The sequence below is a fragment of the Tachyglossus aculeatus genome, chromosome 23 (genome assembly GCF_015852505.1).
Source record: "Tachyglossus aculeatus isolate mTacAcu1 chromosome 23, mTacAcu1.pri, whole genome shotgun sequence".
Taxonomy (NCBI): domain Eukaryota; kingdom Metazoa; phylum Chordata; class Mammalia; order Monotremata; family Tachyglossidae; genus Tachyglossus; species Tachyglossus aculeatus.
The window spans coordinates 17,203,561-17,220,707 of NC_052088.1; the positions used below are offsets into that span (position 1 = coordinate 17,203,561).

Sequence of the window (17,147 nt, forward strand, 5' to 3'; positions counted from 1 at the left end):
CTATAAATGATACATTTTGCTAACATTTTAAAATGCTGAATTAAGAATAACAATAGTAATAATAATAGTAATAATAATGATAATGGTATTTGTTAAGCACTTACTATGTGCCAGGCACTGTATTAACCGCTGGGGTAGACACAAGATAATTGGGTTCCAAACAGTACTGCTCCCACATAGGACTCACAATCTTAATCCCCATTTTACAAATGAGGGAACTGAGGCACAGAGACGTTAAGTGACTTTCCCAAGGTCCCAAGGTCACCCAGCAGACAAGTAGCAGAGCTGGGATTAGGACCCAGGTCCTTCTGACTCTCAGGCCCGTGAATTATTGATGGTAGATTGTTAGCTCATTTTGGACAAGGTTCATGTCCACTAACTCTATTTTACTGTATTTTCCCAAGTATTTAGTTCAGTAAGTGCTCAATACATACATTGATTGACTGGTTGACTGGGAAATAAACCTAACTGAAAACTAATTTAAAATACCCTATAAAAAGTTCACTATTTTGAAATTCAGACAAAAAACTACCAACAATTTGGTATTAATATAATTACATCATATAACAGGTACATTTTCTTCTGCCAAAAAACCCTGGCAATGGGCCCGAAAGCCTGGACTCTCAGATTCCCCACTCATTCTCTCTACTCAGTCATATTTTTTTTCCCCTGAACCATTATTCTGGCTACCAATGCCTTGTAGAAAATGCCTTTTTTTTCCCCAAAGTACTCACAGTGCTTTATCTACATGAGCTTATTTAACATCCCAGGGAGAGGGAAAAAAATGCTGGCATAGGAAAATTAAGATGTAATTAACAATGAAGCTAGGCCTGGGATCCAGAACTCTGACCTAAAATCTGATCGTCAAAACAGGGGAACCATGGTTTCTTCACGCAGCAGGTGGAAGCAAATGGAGTCTGTTACCATAGGAAGCTGTGCAGCCAGAAACTGTCAATTGGTTTAAGGAAAATAAATTTGTGGATTAGAAAACACGATGGATTGCTTAAGAGAAAAATTAGAGATGTTAGGAGGTCTCCAGTTGTTTTACATTTATTCAGGGATAAACTGATGATAAATTGAGAGAAAAATTAAGGGAAGCAGTAAATACATTCCAAACCACAAAATCGGATAGCAAAGAGGGCAACGTTAATCTACAGCACTCCTCCAAGTATCTTCAGATCCACTTTCAGGCAGAACTCTGAGCCTAATGGACAACTTGTCTGGTATTATGGCATTGTTTATATAGCTACTCATGATTAAACAGGAAGGAAGTGTATAAATATCCATATGACATACTACGTAGATCAGAAAAGTGTCAATTGGATTAACTAATGACTGCATTGACCACCAAATTAGGGCAAATTCAGCCTTGTGAACATTCCTTCCACTCATTCATTCATATTTATTGAGTGCTTACTGTGTGCAGAGCACTGTACTAAGTGCTTGGGAAGTACAATTCAGCAACAAAATTCCACCACTGAGGATAAGGCCCTTGAAAGAATAGAAAACTGGAAAAAATGTGAAGGCTTGGTTGTAACTTCAGTTTTTGAAGAATTTACAAACAGAAGGAAGCCATTAAAATAGGAAAAGCACCTGGATTCGAAGACAATTCTGTAGGGATCTACAATTCTCTACAAATAATTTTTAATCTATAAAACATGGAAGAACCACTTCAGGACTTGATGCTTCAATACACACATTCTTCAAGATGGACGGTAGAGACCTAACTGTGGAAATGTTTTGCATTCCTAGCTAGACTCCAGAATCTTTCTTAACAAGACACTAAAGAATATCCATAAGCATGAACTACCTGAATCACAGTGGCTATGTGCTGCATCAACAGGTGAAGGGTGTGACAACAAAACCTCCATATTTTATCAGAAATCTTACAGAACCATTTGAAACCATCAATACAGCTGAGCTCTGGAAAACAGGAAACAAATCTGGCAGTTCTAAGAAGTTCACCAAGATCTTTGGGCTATTTCCTTGTGGTATGATTGTCTACCACACTACATCCTGATCTTTCCCACACTACAATCAGAGAAAAGCAAGTCTGTCTGGTAAGGTATGGAACTTTTCAATCTACTTTGTCCTATCAATCTCCCCTCTAGACTGTAAGCTCATTGTGGGCAGAGAATGTGTCTCATATTGTTGTGTTGTACTCTCCCAAGTGCTTAGTACAGTGTCCGGTACACAGGGATCACTCAATAAATATGATTTATTTATTTGCCTGGGGCTGTGGCCCTCCCTCTGCCCTACCCCCTTCCCCTCCCCACAGCACTCGTGTATATTTGTACATATTTATTACTCTATTTTATTATGATGTGTATATAGCTATAATTCTATTTATTCTGGTGGCATTGACACCTGTCTACTTGTTTTGTTGTCTGTCTCCCCATTCTAGACTGTGAGCCCGTTGTTGGGTAGGGACCGTCTCTATATGTTGCCGATTTGTACTTCCCAAGAGCTTAGTACAGTGTTCTGCACATAGTAAGCACTCAATAAATACTACTGAATGAATGGAACGGCAAGGGCCCTGAAAAGTTGGAGCAATTATACGCCTTCAATTCTTTACAAACACTTCTAACCCAATGGTGCCTACAAAGCATCATAGAAAGGCTTTGTCATATTCCAGAAACTACTGTATACTGTTTATTGAGCTCTTGAGAACATACACACACACACTCACACGCACACACCACAATGATTATGAGTCATTTTGTACAGTCAGCACAGTGATAATCTGAAGAAAACCAAGGTTATAAACTAACGTGCACCAGAAAAAAACGTACCAACCAAGAATTTCATCAGCAACACAGAAATGAAAGTGGTCACCAAATTCAGGTACCTACGCAGCGTTTTTGCCAGCAATGTGTGGATAGGCAAAATAGAAAACTGGTCAGAGGGCATCAAGAAAGTGGCTGAAAGGGGTGGAGCACCCTGTGGAGTTCGTGCGGAGCTTTCATCCACACGACTAGAACCCAAGTCTCCCGATTCCCACAGCAGTAATTCCTCCACTGGACCGACAGCAGGGAGATGCCAACAATATTATGAAGGTTTAAGCTTAGTGCTTATGGCACCAAAATAAAATGATATTTTTGGTGTATTAGGTGACACACCCACTAGTGAGCACACCCTCATTCTTGAATTATACATTATTTTGGCCAGTATGGTTGTATACCATAATTCAAAAAAACCCAAAGTACTGAAGGCTCTTAGACAGTACCTGGGTGTCTGAGACCTCTTAGAAAAACTAAACGGAACAACACTGCTATTATAAAGATAGTCATCATTTGTAAAGAAATTCAAGGAAAATGCATTTCTGTACTGTTTTAGCCTTTTAAGGATGTAAAATAAAGGCACGTTTAGTTACTCCCAACAGATCCAAATTTTGAATGCCCATCAGCTTTGGAAAGAGCCTAAGGAAAGTTGCTAAGGAGAAATTCTGATGTTAATTATGAGGGGCTGTGTCCCACCAGTTGGTCAAATGGCATTTTATTAGAAGTAAGGTATGACTGACTGACACACCAACTAAAGTTCACCATTTCAAGTGAAGATATGATAACAATGAGCACGAACACAATTACCATCAGTTCCCTACTACTGTGAGTCACACTGCATTATGGATAATTTCTGGCGGCTTGATAGCACTTTGTACTCCAGTTCTTCCACTGTGTTCTTTCCAAATTGCTCACTATAAATGTGAGCTCTGGCAGGAATGACTGTAGTGGAATGAAATTCATTCATTCATTCAATCGTATTTATTGAGCGCTTACTGTTTGCAGAGCACTGTACTAAGCACTTGGGAAGTACAAGTCAGTAACATATAGAGACGGACCCTACCCAACAATGGGCTCACAGTCTAGAAATCGGTTCACTAACACAGAGGAACTATTCTTGGCAACACGACTTCTCTGGGTGGGACACGTGAGGAGAATAAATAAGACTGAGCGATGAGCTGAAATTGGGCATAGACGAGCCAGAAGAGAAAGGGGTAGTGAAATAGGAAGCACTAAATAAACAGCCTGATTATTATTTAAAGACATAGTGAAGCAGTGCCTCAAACAGCAGCGTGGCTCAATGGAAAGAGCACGGGCTTGGGAGTCAGAGGTCATGGGTTCAAATCCCGGCTCCGCCGATTGTCAGCTGTGTGACCTTGGGCAAGTCACTTCACTTCTCTGGGCCTCAGTTCCCTCATCTGTAAAATGGGGATTAAGACTGTGAGCCCCCGTGGGACAACCTGATCACCTCGTATCCTCCCCAGCGCTTAGAACAGTGCTTGGCACATAGTAAGTGCTTAACAAATGCCATTATTATTATTATTATTAATATAGTATAGTAGTGGACTGAAACAGGAACTCCTTACGATTAGCTTTAAGGCACTAAATCACCTCTCCCCCTCCTACCTTCCTCACTTACCTCCTACTACAACTCAGCCCACATACTTTACTCTTCTAATGCCAGCTTACTTCATGTACCATGCTATTATATGTCTTGCCATCAACCACTTACTCACATCCTTTCTCTGGCCTGGAACTCCCGCCCTTGTGGTATCTGACAGACCACCGTTCTCTCCATCTTCAGAGCTCTACTAAAATCATATTTCTTCCAAGAAGCTTTATCTGACTAACCTCTCAGTTACCCACCCTATTTGCTCTCCCTTCTGCATCCCTTATGCACCTGGGTCTGTACCTCTTAAGCACCCCAGCCCTGCACCATTTCTCTACACTCTGCTGCTTAGCTCGTTATGGGCTGGGAATGTGTCTTTATTGTTGTATTTTCCCAAATGCTTAGTACAGTGCACACAGTAAGCACTCAATTGAATGAACTGAATGAATGAATAAACCCATCTGAAATTTATTATAATGTCTGTTTCCCTCACAAGACGACAAACTCTATGAGGGCAGGGATTGTGTCTATCAACTCTGTTGTCTTATACTCTCCCGAGTGCTTAGTAAAGTGGTCTGCACATCTGTAAGTACTCAATAAATACCACTGATTGATTGACTGCTGGAAAACAACTGCAGATGCAGCTATCTTTCATGAGGAGACTGGAGGTACTCTCCTTGAGCAGAGACGTCAAGAACAGGCACATTCAAACTCAGTGCAGCACCCAATACATTAGTGTAGGAAGGAAAATCTTTCCGCGTATATAGTGTGCAATGAAACTCTGACTGCATAAGGCTTTTCAGTGATACTCGAAAAAACGGAAAGGCTTTTTGCCCTAGTGGAAAGAGCATGGGTCTTCGTGTCAGAAGACCTGGGTTCTAATCCCAGCTCCACCACTTTCCTGCTGTGTGACCTTGGGCAAGTTATTTCACTTCTCTGTGCTTAAGTTTTCTAACCTGTAAAAATGAGTATTCAATCCCCGTTCTCCCACCTACGTAGATTTGAGGTCTAGGTGGGGCTGGGATGATTCCTTTCTATCTAAACAAGAGCTTAGAACAGTGTTTGAAACATGCTAAGTACATAACAAATGCCATAATTATTGGTAGACGTGATTCCCTATCATCAAGGAGCCTACTTAAAGAAGCAACGTGGCTTAGAGGAAAGAGCATGGGTTTGGGAGTCAGAGGGCATGGGTTCTAATCCCGGCTCTGCCACTTGTCAGCTGTGTGACTTTGGGCAACTCACTTAACTTCCCTGTGCCTCAGCTGCCTCATCTGTAAAATGGGGATTAAGACTGTGAGCCCCACATGGGACAACCTGATTACCTTCTATCACCCCCAGTGCTTAGAACAGTGCTTCGTACATAGCAAGTGCTTAACAAATACCATTATTATTATTATTATTATTACTGTCTAGCAGAGGAGACAGGCACTAAAATGAATTACAGGTATGGGCAGCAACTATGTAAAAATCTCCAGTGGCTACCAGTCAACCTACGCATCAGGCAAAAACTCCTCACTCTCGGCTTCAAGGCTGTCCATCACCTCAACCCCTCCTACCTCACCTCCCTTCTTTCCTTCTCCAGCCCAGCCCGCATCCTCTGCTCCTCTGCCGCTAACCTCCTCGCTGGGCCTCGTTCTCGCCTGTCCTGCCATCGACCCCTGGCCTGGAATACTCTCCCTCCGCACATTTGCCAAACTAGCTCTCTTCCTTCCTTCAAAGCCCTACTGAGAGCTCACCTCCTCCAGGAAGCCTTCCCACACTGAACCCCCTCCTTCCTCTCCCCCTCCCACAGCACCTGTATATATGTTTGTACAGATTTATTACTCTATTTATTTTACTTGTACATATTTACTATTCTATATATTTTACTTTGTTAATATGTTTTGTTTTGTTGTCTGTCTCCCCCTTCTAGACTGTGAGCCCGTTGTTGGGTAGGGATCATCTCTACATGTTGCCAGCTTGTACTTCCCAAGTGCTTAGGACAGTGCTCTGCACACAGTAAGTGCCCAATAACTATGATTGAATAAATGAATATAAGAATATGCATTTAAGTGGTGAGGGGGTGAGATGAGTACCTAGGTGATTTAAGAGTTGGGACTAAGTGCATGGGTGAAACTGTAGAGGGGGAAAACAAGAAGAGGGAAGAAAGAGAGGGAAATTCAGCTACGTAAACAAACCACGGCCTACTTGCCCATGGCCTTAAAGAACTTAGAGAGGTCATCAGTTCTTATGACATTCCAGTAGGAGAGAAACATGGTTAATATCCCTAGCCCCACTCTGTGGTAAGAGATTGGGATAAAACAGAGGTTAAGTGACTTTTCAAAGTAATTGGAGGTGTCAGCGTAAAACTAGAAGCAAAAAAATCTTAATTTTTTTAGCCCTTCACTTTTACAATGGCTGTGAGGGAAAAAAATCAATAGCACAGTTTGATCAGAGTGGAATTTTTAGCAATAATTATTTTATAATAATCACTGATGAATACAAGTTCTAATAAATTAAAATAAACTTGGAATTGGTAATTGTATTGTAGCAAATACAGAATGTCAGATTTTCAAATAATTTATAAAATATCTCAGAGTAATAGAAAACTTGATTAAAAATCCTCACCTAAAGATCCGTTCATATGATGTGACTCCATTCCGCCCAATCCACCCATAGGGCCATCTGACCCTGGGCCCATTGGAAACTGTTTTTTAAAAAGAAATTAACAATGATCACACATCTCAAACTAAAATTAGTGTCTGTATATGACTCAGTTAATTTAGACACTTCAGCACGTAACCATGAACAAATTCTTTGGAATATGCAAGGATTTCTTTTTCACTTCAAAAGTTTTATGGATATCTTAATTTTCTAAATTTCTTCAAGTTTGACAGAATTTGAAATTCCTTTTCTCCTCCTCCTCTCCCCGTTCCTCTTCCTGTATTCCAGTTTCAGTTCTATGATTAGGTCTCCACTCACCCACCCTACTGCTGGCTGTTACCATATAACAGTGCCGATTCCAGGAAAGATTATAAGGATGGAGAGAATGGAAATATAGTTCTCTTTGGCAAGCTGTAGATTATAATGTTTTGTGGATTTCCTTGTTCTCTATAGATATTTCAAAATCTTATAAAATGAGCAAAACTCCAGAGGATGAAAGTCACCCTTTTTAGGTAAGGTTTTAGCTAGTTTCCAGAAAATGTACGCAGTGCATAGCACAGTGTCCGGCACATAGTAAGCACTTAACCATACCATAAAAAACCCAGTAAATGCATTTTCTCACAAGCAAAATCAAAAGTGTAAATTGAGAACCAATAGCGTTTTGATTTTTTAAATAATAATAATAATGATGGCATTTATTAAGTGCTTACGACATGCAAAGCACTGTTCTAAGCGGATAAATATGGGATAAAATATATGAAAAATTTTACCATATTAAGATTTGAACATATGGCTCCGAGGGGCCAAATATGATCACACTAGAGGCTTTGCTGGAACAGCGAGGCCCTCCAGCTTTAATAAAAGAACCTCAACTGGAATTATCTCTGCAATGCTGTCAGAGCCTGGGTTTCCTAATCTAGCTTTAAACATCTCTTTCCAATTTTATGGCCACACAGAACAACCTAACATATTACACGATCCTCGTTCTGATCTAGAAGAGAACCAAATAAAATATCTGTCAAACTCAATGAAGAAAACAAATTTGAACAACTTTCAATTGAATTTAACAGTTATTTCCATTTTTCTACACGTTTCATCTTGGTCAGTACTTCAAAATTGGTTAATAATTATCAAAATTTAACACCCTAAAATGGATTTGGTTTTGAAAGAATTACAGTCTTTAACAGATATCAAATCTCATTTTGTCCAAGCATCCTGACAGTATAACAGAAATCTTCATATCTCATAATCTTGCTAATTTTTTCTACTCATTCAATCACTTTAAAATCTGAGAAATTTAGTTCTTTCTAATAGCCTTTGTTTAAGAGCCAAATTACTCTTTCATGGAGGCTTCCAAATCATCCAGACAGAAAAAAATTGCTGCAAATGGGAAGAATTCACGAAAAATAAGTAATAGATGCATATTTACATTAGGTCTGTTGGGCCCAGGCGGTACCGCATTCATTAAAGTATACATGTTGTCTCCGGAATTGGTTGAATCTGAAACAAAATATTATTTCGTTTTTTGTTTTTTTCATTATCACTTCATCACACACTGATGAACTAAAGAAAGATTAGACAACTGGTCAACTGCCCTCTGTTTACAACCACACCACTTAAACATGATCATGAGTACTGCTCTAAAACAGGTGTTATACTGGTCCTGCTGAGTTGATAATCTCATTCTATTAGATCTCTGAATCTCCCAAATCCACAGAACCGGTACTAAACCTCTCGCTCCTGCTACTCTATGAGCTCCAGTGGTATTACATTTTCTTGTTTATTTGGCTAATCCCGGAAAATCCTCTGCTTTTAGCTTCAGGAAAAAAGGATCCCATTTGTCCAAACTGGATAAAAATAAAATTACCTGTCCGGAAATAAAGTATGGATGCCTCCTTTAGCATGGTATTGAGAGATGCTTCTATCCGCCAAAACATTTAAAAAAATGTGTATAGTTCATGTATGCAGATCAAGCAGACATATTACATCACAGTTCTGGGGCACCACTTGAAGAAATTACATACTTTTTTGACAATTAACTTTCATCACACCTCTGTGCTTGGCACATAGTAAGCGCTTAAAAAGTACCATAATTATTATTCATTATTATTATCTTTGTGAGCTACAGAAGTGTTTTCATCATGGGTGAATCGGAGTCTTAAGTTCTAACAATCAGGAGTAACAAATAGCTAGGCAATGCTGTGTACCAGATTTGTTTCTATTGCATAAATAGGTTTATTTTACCCACAATTATTTAAAAAAATCAAATACAAAAGTGAAACCTACATCTCTCCCTTGCAGAGAGGAGGCTGGCACTTTGTAACGGAGGGGAGAAGGTGGGAGGGAGAAGGGGCTACTCCCCCTGCCCTATATGAAAAGTCCAAACATGATCCTGGGACTCAAATCTCTGAAGGAGAAGTGGTTGAAGGAGGCTGAGTTTCTCATTTGATTGGTGATTCTGAGATTGAAAGGGTCTTCTTTCAAGTTACTCATCTACTTGAATGTATTACGTTATTTTGGAATAGCTGGCATAAATCCTTCTGGACTTATTATTAAAATTAATAGTTTATTTTTTCAATAACCACTTCATAATGAAAAAAGAACTGTGCTAGGTCGTGCAGAATTGCAAAGAGTGACAATAAGGTCAATTTTTATCTTACTCTCTTCAATGAGGTAGATCTGCTCCGCTCCCCACGGAGATGCTCTGAGTGTAAAGCTCCGTGAAAATCACTGCATTTGGAGAACTCCACGGGGGTTATGGAGCAAGGTGTACTTCTAGGTGTTAATTATTACATTTTTCAAAATTGAAAATTATCTTCAAGGCTTGCAATATAAAACTGCTGGATTTTAAAAGTAGAGCTATCGTAACTGTATTTCAAATTTCTTTAAACTAGAAATGAATATATGCATTTGTTAACTGAGCAATGATTAAATAACCTGCTCTGTGGATTTTCTGATTTTTAAAATTCTACATTTATTGTCCTTGTTGAAAAGATAAAAAGACTAAAATCTTGTTTTTACTTAAACGACTATTAAGTGCTTACATGTGGATCTGGAGAGTGGATCACACTGTACCTTTGATTCAGTTTAGCAATTTGGCCTATTCAGAGCAATTCAAATATGTGTTTAAACGATTATTAAATAATATTAAAATAAACAATAGCCAATCAATATTTTTACTTTCAAAATAAGAAAGATGTCATCGTTGAGAGTTTCTCACTACCCCTAGTAAATGGTTCCAGGTCCCTAAAAATCACAGGTTTTTTTCTTTTTATGGTATTTGTTAAGCACTTCCTCTGTTCCAGGCACTGTACTAAGTGCTGGGGTAGATACTACATAATCAGGTTGGACAAGCTCCCTGTCCCATATAGGGCTCATGGTCTTATCCCCCATTTTACAGATGAGGTAGCCGAGGCACATAGAAGTTAAGTATTTGCCCAAGATCACACAGCTGACAAGTTGTGGAGCCGGGAATAGAACGCGGGTCCTCTGACTCTCAGCCCGTGCTCTTTCCACTAAGCCATGCTGCTTCTCATATCATGCTACTTCTCCATTCATCGCTATCAGTACAATTTTGGTGGCAGACATGAGAAAATAACCCAATGTCTTTCCACCAATATGATTACTGCTTTCGTATGTTTATTCTCCTTATTAATGTCTGTATGGTTAGTTGGATTTCAATACCTGCTGGACTAGGCATGATGGGAGTTCCTGGTGGCCCTCCCCCTCCTGGAGGACCCTAAAAATGTAGAAAATATTAATTGAAATGACAATATTTTATCGATAATACAATAAAAACACAGAATAAAAGGTCAACCATGTCATGACAGAAAGCATATTTAAAAACAATAGAAGGAAATGATATCCATCCAACAATTATCTTCTGGGATTCATCATGGCCTTATTTTAATACCGTGTATAAAACTATTTAAATTATAACAATTATCTTATAATTACTGAGTCAGTAACCTAAGTCCTGTACTTTAGTAGTCATTTAACTACGTACAAATGGTGGAGCTGTTGTATCATCACTGAGTTTCTTGAAAATAAATTTAATAGAAATAATGCATAGTTATATTATTTTGTTGTACCTTTCCTGATTTTTAGTACCTATAGAGAAGATTGAATAAATAAAATAAATGAAACTTAGTAAAGCTGGAAACTAGAACCTATTGAATTGAGTTTTCAGCCGCCACAGTAATTACAAATAAAGGGAACCAGTGAATTTTAATGCAACAATTCTCTATTTAATGATTGCATTATTGAAACATTCCTTAGGCCCAAATTTATTCATTTCAGTTGCTGGAAATCGTAATCACTACGGTATGCCCATTTAAAAATGTACACACACATAGAGACAAACACACACATAGAGATATGCACACATATTCAATGGGCCCAATTCTCCCTTCTGCAAATGGGGAGAATGGGATGCTGAAAACGCACAGTGAAATGCAATCACATCCCTCCCAGTGCTTTTGACAGCGCTTTGGTATCATAGCTGGGACTGAATTCATACTTTGCTCCTCTTCAGGTAAGTCCCATTCACAGCCAGAACATTGGCAACAATTCCCGACTGGGAGCCAGATTGTGATGGGGAGAAGCTGGAAGTTTTTCTCTGCAATATATCCCTGAGAGGGATGTTCAAGCCCCTTGGAGTTCCATGGAGGGAATTCAGATGAAAATGAAGTTTTCCTGCTTTACGGAATTCATCCAGAACTCTGGATCCTGTTGCCTTGGATGGCTTAAAGGAAAACTGACACCACTTCCAGGTCCAAACCTGCATTTACTTTATGACTGACAGGGTACGACAGAGACAAAAGCTTGGAGTATAAAACATTTAAGATTTTCTCTTGTTTTAAGTCGAAGTGGATTCATTTGACGCTATAGTCTAATAAACCACATGCCATATAGGCTCAGCAGCAGCAAAAGAACACTATTCCTAAGGCTGTGCTAATTGGTAACGAATGGTAATGAGGTTCCAGCAACAAAACGCACTTCAGCAGTGGGCAAAATATTCAGTGATCTAGACTCATTACACTTCTCTCCCTTCATCACCAGTTAAGCCATAAACCTCACAGCTTGTAAACAGCTGCCTAGGGAGAGATTCAAAATTAACCATTTAACCCCATTATCTCGCTCCTCCAGTCATCCTGTCAAGGTACCTCCTCTCCTCTTGAAGAAAGGAACACAACGCTCTGCGGTACATGCTATATTACAGATACCTTTGCAAGGCATTCAGAAATCTGAAGTGGAGGAAGTGGCTAACATGTAAACCTACGGAGTAGGTAATACTACTGTGAGATGATAACGGAAGGTCATTTGCATAATCAAGCAGAGTCAAGCAAAAGTTGCTAAACTGACTTCAGACTTAGTCTACGGGAGGCAATAAATTTGGGAGAAAAGATTTCCAGAAGTGGTACTAAGAAAACAAATCAGAGGAAGTAAAGGAAGTCCCCTAATCTGTATTTACTAGTCTTCTTTTAGGCGATACATTCTATATCATGGGAGTTTATGATCTTCTTAGGGTCTAAAAAGCATTTTCTTCACGTACAACTGTCAATTCAAGCACATTATGGGTAACCAGAGAAAGGCTCTCCCCTTCATTAGGAAAGGCGGTGTATTGTACTGGTGAAAGAAGCATATGCTGAAGTAAAAGCCAGCACTCAGGGCAATTTCAACCAGATTGATAACTGTTCTACTAATGAACATCAACATATGCACTGTAGATGGCAGACAAAACAACTGAACACAAATCAGATGTTCGCTTCTCAGCCAATACACCAAGGGCTTTTCTTAACATCTGGCCAACTATTGCTTTGCCTAAATAAAACGTAACATCAATTCTAACGAGCAAACAGACGCAAATGTACTTACTACATAATTCCCAGGAGATGCTGAGGAATAAGGTATCTAGAATATGAACAGGACAAAATAAATTTATTTTCCTTTAATTTAGATGGAAGTACAAAGGCTGGAACAAAATGGTAACCTGATTAATCTAGTCTTAAGATTAACTGCAAGAGAATATAAGAGGAAGGAGAAAATATCCCGATGTCACTAAACAGCAGAGTTTGTTAGAAAACATATTCTGCAACAATATTGTACGGTGGGTAAAGATTAAGAGAAAAATACCAGAGAATGAGAATTCCTCTCAAGCTTTTTAGATGTAAAATGTTCCAGTTTAAGGATACAACAGCTAAATACTAATGACATTTTTTTCTCCAGTTAGAGGAATATATATCTGTGCAAATAAAAAACAGGTCGATTATCAGGAACTGGAATCCTGTGAATTAGCAGCTTTTACAATTGCATGTTCCAGGATGTGTGCATGCTGAGCAGCAATTAATATTTTTCAAAAGTGGGTTGCAAACTATTGCACATCCACGCAGTATGATTCCAAACTTTATATATACCAGCATCAAACTGCCCTCTCTACTTCCCGAGACAAGCTGCATAAAAATAAGATGACAAATGTGCAGGGCTCTAGCAAATGTGAACCTGAGGAGGTTACCAATTCATGGAAATTCAGTTCCCAGTAACTAACCACTTTTTCCTTTCATAAAGCAACTTTCATATGAGCTCATCTTTATGAATGTCCTAGAATGTGAATGGGTAGAAAATCAGTTGTTAAAAGAACAATTAAGGCCAAATTGGAGTTTCCGTGATAAATTTTCCTTTTGGAAATATAGCCAACAAGTCTTAGGATTGGAAACTTTCTTACAGTTACACTTTTTATTCTCATTCAATTTAGTCATCTTCAACAATCACTGGCTTTAAACACTCAGAAGCCCAGTTTATAAAACACAATCTGATCTGAAATGAACAAAAATGCAGTCTAATTGCTTTTGGTAGCTTCAATCAATGGTATTTATTGAGCCCTTAGTGTGCCGACCACTGATCTGAGAACTTGGGAGAGTACAGTACAATAGAGTCGGTAGACACGTTCCCTGCCCACAAGGAGCTTACAGTTTAGAGAGGGAGATAGGCATTAATAAAAATAAATACCTTATGGGTATGCACTTAAGTGCGGTGGGGATGAGGATGGCTTGAATACCAAACGTTTAAAGGGTAAAGAGCCAAGGGCATAGGCAACACACAAGGGAGATGGGCTAGGGGAAAGAGGGCTTAATTGAGGAGATGTGACTTTAATAAGGCTTTGAAAGTGAGGAGAGTGGTGCTCTGGTCTATATGGAGGGGGATAGAGTTTCAGGCCAGAGGGAGGATGTGGGCAAGTAGCAAGATAGATGACAATTCTAGCCTGTGAGCCCATTGTTGGGTAGGGAATGTCGCTATATGTTGCTGAATTTACTTGCCAAGCAATTGGTACTCTGCACACAGTAAGCGCTCAATAAATATGGTTGAATGAATGAATGACACAGGGGTACAGGGAATAAGTTAGTGTTAGTGGAGTGAAGTGAGTGGAATGAGTTGTAAGAAACCAGTGAACTGAGTTAGGAGCGGGTGGGTTGACTGAGTGCTTTAAGGGAAAAAAAAACCTCCAAGAAAGGATGTTACACAATTAAACTCTGAAAACTGGCATCTGCAAATATTTAACAATTGTCACTCAGAATGCTTTATGTATGGTCTTACACTGCATAGGACAGGTTTCAAAATAGGAAATTTCAGTTTCATGTAGCTTTGAAGAAACTTAAAATGGGAAATAAAAAATCGCCCAATTTATAATCCTTAATAACATATTCTAACCTAGGGAAAAAGTGACTTCAAAATTTGGTGAAAAAGAAAAACACCCTCAGATTTGGATTTAGTCTGGCTTTTTTGTAGGTGTATATACATTAGTGGAACATTTATAAGTCCTCTCAATAACAAAATTACCTTATTCACACTTGAGCCAGGCAAGATGAATGCTCAGTTATGGGAATAAGACAACCTAAGTGCATCTAACTACAGAGGAAAGTAACATACCAACTTAAAGGAAAAAAAGAATCTCCTCAATTGTAAAGATAAGTGTTGCCTGAGACTTCTTATTTTAAAGTTCATACCATTTTCCACATTTACATTGGGAAGCTGTTAGAGCAAAGAATAAAGGGTGCACATTCTTTTTGCTATATAAGTGCCTGCATAGACAGGACTTTTACGTTAGTGCTCTGAGTGAAGGAAAATGTATACAATTCAAAATTACGGCCATTTTTCTGAGAATTATTTCTAAATCATGTGTTCTTTTTTGTTTTGATCAATAGGGACAATTCAGGCACTTTCAAAAGCAAAGTGTTTTGCTTAGCAAATGCTATTTTAGGTAATATAAATGGGTAAATTGTAAGAAGACATAACTACCTAAACCATGTCACAGAATCCAACACAGATATGTACTTACAGAATTGGCATTTGTGGGGTTTGGCCACGGTCTACCGCCTCCTGGACCCCTAAAATGCAAAATAATAAATTTAAACTCTGACAAGCTTGGCTTCTGGACAAAGAAGTCATGATCATACTAAATAGTAAAATAACTATTTTTATAATTGCATAACTGCTGACATTTCTTTTACACTTTCCTTAGAGACTTGTTTTTATTTAAAATTTGCATTATTCCAGAAAATGCAAGTTCTCCTTTAATAAGGCACCATTAATCAATCAACAGTATTTGAGTGTTTAGCATGTGCAGAGAACAAGTGCTTAGTACAGTGCTCTGCACACAGTAAGCGCTCAATAAATACAACTGAATGAACTTAATGCAAAAAAGTAGGTGTAGACGATTCCTGCCCACAAGGGGCTTGCAACCAACCAACCAATCAATTAATGATATTTATTAAGTATTGACTACATGCAGAGCACTGTGTGAAGTTCTTGGGAGAGTACAATACAAAAGAAATTAGCAGACATATTCCCTGCCCATAACAAGCCTAGAGTCTAGAGGGGAAGACAGACATTGATAAGAAAAAATAATTTATAATATATAAAGATATGTACAGGAGTGCTGTGGGATTGGGGGTGGGGTGAATATCAAGTGTCCAAAGGTCACAGATTGAAGTGCATAGATGATGCAGAAAGGAGAGCAAGCCAGGGAAAAGACGGCATAATTTGGGAAGGCCTCTTGGAAGAGATGTGATCTTAGTAATGCTTTGAGAGAGTGGTGGTCTGGCTTATACGGAGGGGGCAGGAGTTCCAGGCTAAGGGGATGATGTGGCAAAGAGGTGGGTGGTGAGATAGGCGAGATCATGGCATAGTGGGTGAGATGGGCGAGATCATGGCGTAGTGAGTGAGCTAGCTCTAGGGGAGCAGAGTGAGTGGGCTGGGCTTTAGAACTAGATTAGTAAAGTGAGGTAGGCTGGGGCGAGTTGATTGAGTGCTTGCAAGACAATGGTAAGGAGTTTCTTGATGAGGGGATGGGCACCCACTGGAGGTTCTGGAGGAATGGGGAAAAACAAACAATGGTTTTTGTTGACAAATGATAAGTGCAGAAGAATGAAGTATGGATTGGAGTGGGGAGGTCAGCGAGGAGGCTGTTGTTATAGTTAAGGTGGGATAGGATGAGGGCTTGGATTGGTATGGTAGCAGTTTGGATGGACAGGAAATGATGGATTTTAGCAATGTTGTGAAGGGAGAACTGACAGGATTTGATGACAGAATGAAAAAGAGATTGCATTTTGAGTTCCTGCAGGGAACATTACGTAGAGTCAAAGAGGGTGGAGGAAGAGTGGGGGACTGGAGAGGAGCAGGGAGAGACTTTTTTATTTTAATTTACAGATTAGAGGGAGAGACAGACATTAAAATAAGTTACAGAAGGCTATGTACATAAGTGCTATGCAGTTGGGGAAGGGGTGAAAGTGTTTAAGGGGAAAAGACCTAAGTGCATCAGTGACACAGAAGGGCAATCTCTGGCAAAGAGATGCGGGCTTAGTTGGGGAATGTCTCATGGAGGAGACATGATTTTAGTGTGACTTCGAAGGAGAGAAAGGTGGTCTGTCAGATAAGAAAGGGGAGGAGGTTCCTAGACAGAGAGAGGATGTGAGCAAGGGGTTGGTGGCAACAAGGTGAGATGGAGATACAGAGAAAAGGTTGGTGTTAGGGGAGTGAGTGTGAAGGTTGGAATATAATAAGGGGAAGTTGGAGGTGGAGAGCCATTTGGGTGCTTTAAAATCAATGGAATTTCT

General features: G+C 39.3%; 1 protein-coding gene across 8 annotated transcripts in view; it reads right to left on the reverse strand.

Moving 5' to 3' along the window:
• The window catches only part of SSBP2 (single stranded DNA binding protein 2), a 344,236-nt gene that overhangs the window by 20,025 nt on the left and 307,064 nt on the right, over positions 1-17,147 (reverse strand). For all 8 annotated transcript variants that reach the window (XM_038765540.1, XM_038765547.1, XM_038765543.1 and 5 more), the window contains 5 exons: positions 15,371-15,419; positions 12,913-12,948; positions 10,720-10,774; positions 8,465-8,535; positions 7,000-7,078 (listed from right to left, as the gene is read on the reverse strand). In XM_038765540.1, the coding sequence (XP_038621468.1) occupies positions 7,000-7,078; positions 8,465-8,535; positions 10,720-10,774; positions 12,913-12,948; positions 15,371-15,419 (290 nt within the window). The remainder of the gene's footprint in view (positions 1-6,999; positions 7,079-8,464; positions 8,536-10,719; positions 10,775-12,912; positions 12,949-15,370; positions 15,420-17,147) is intronic.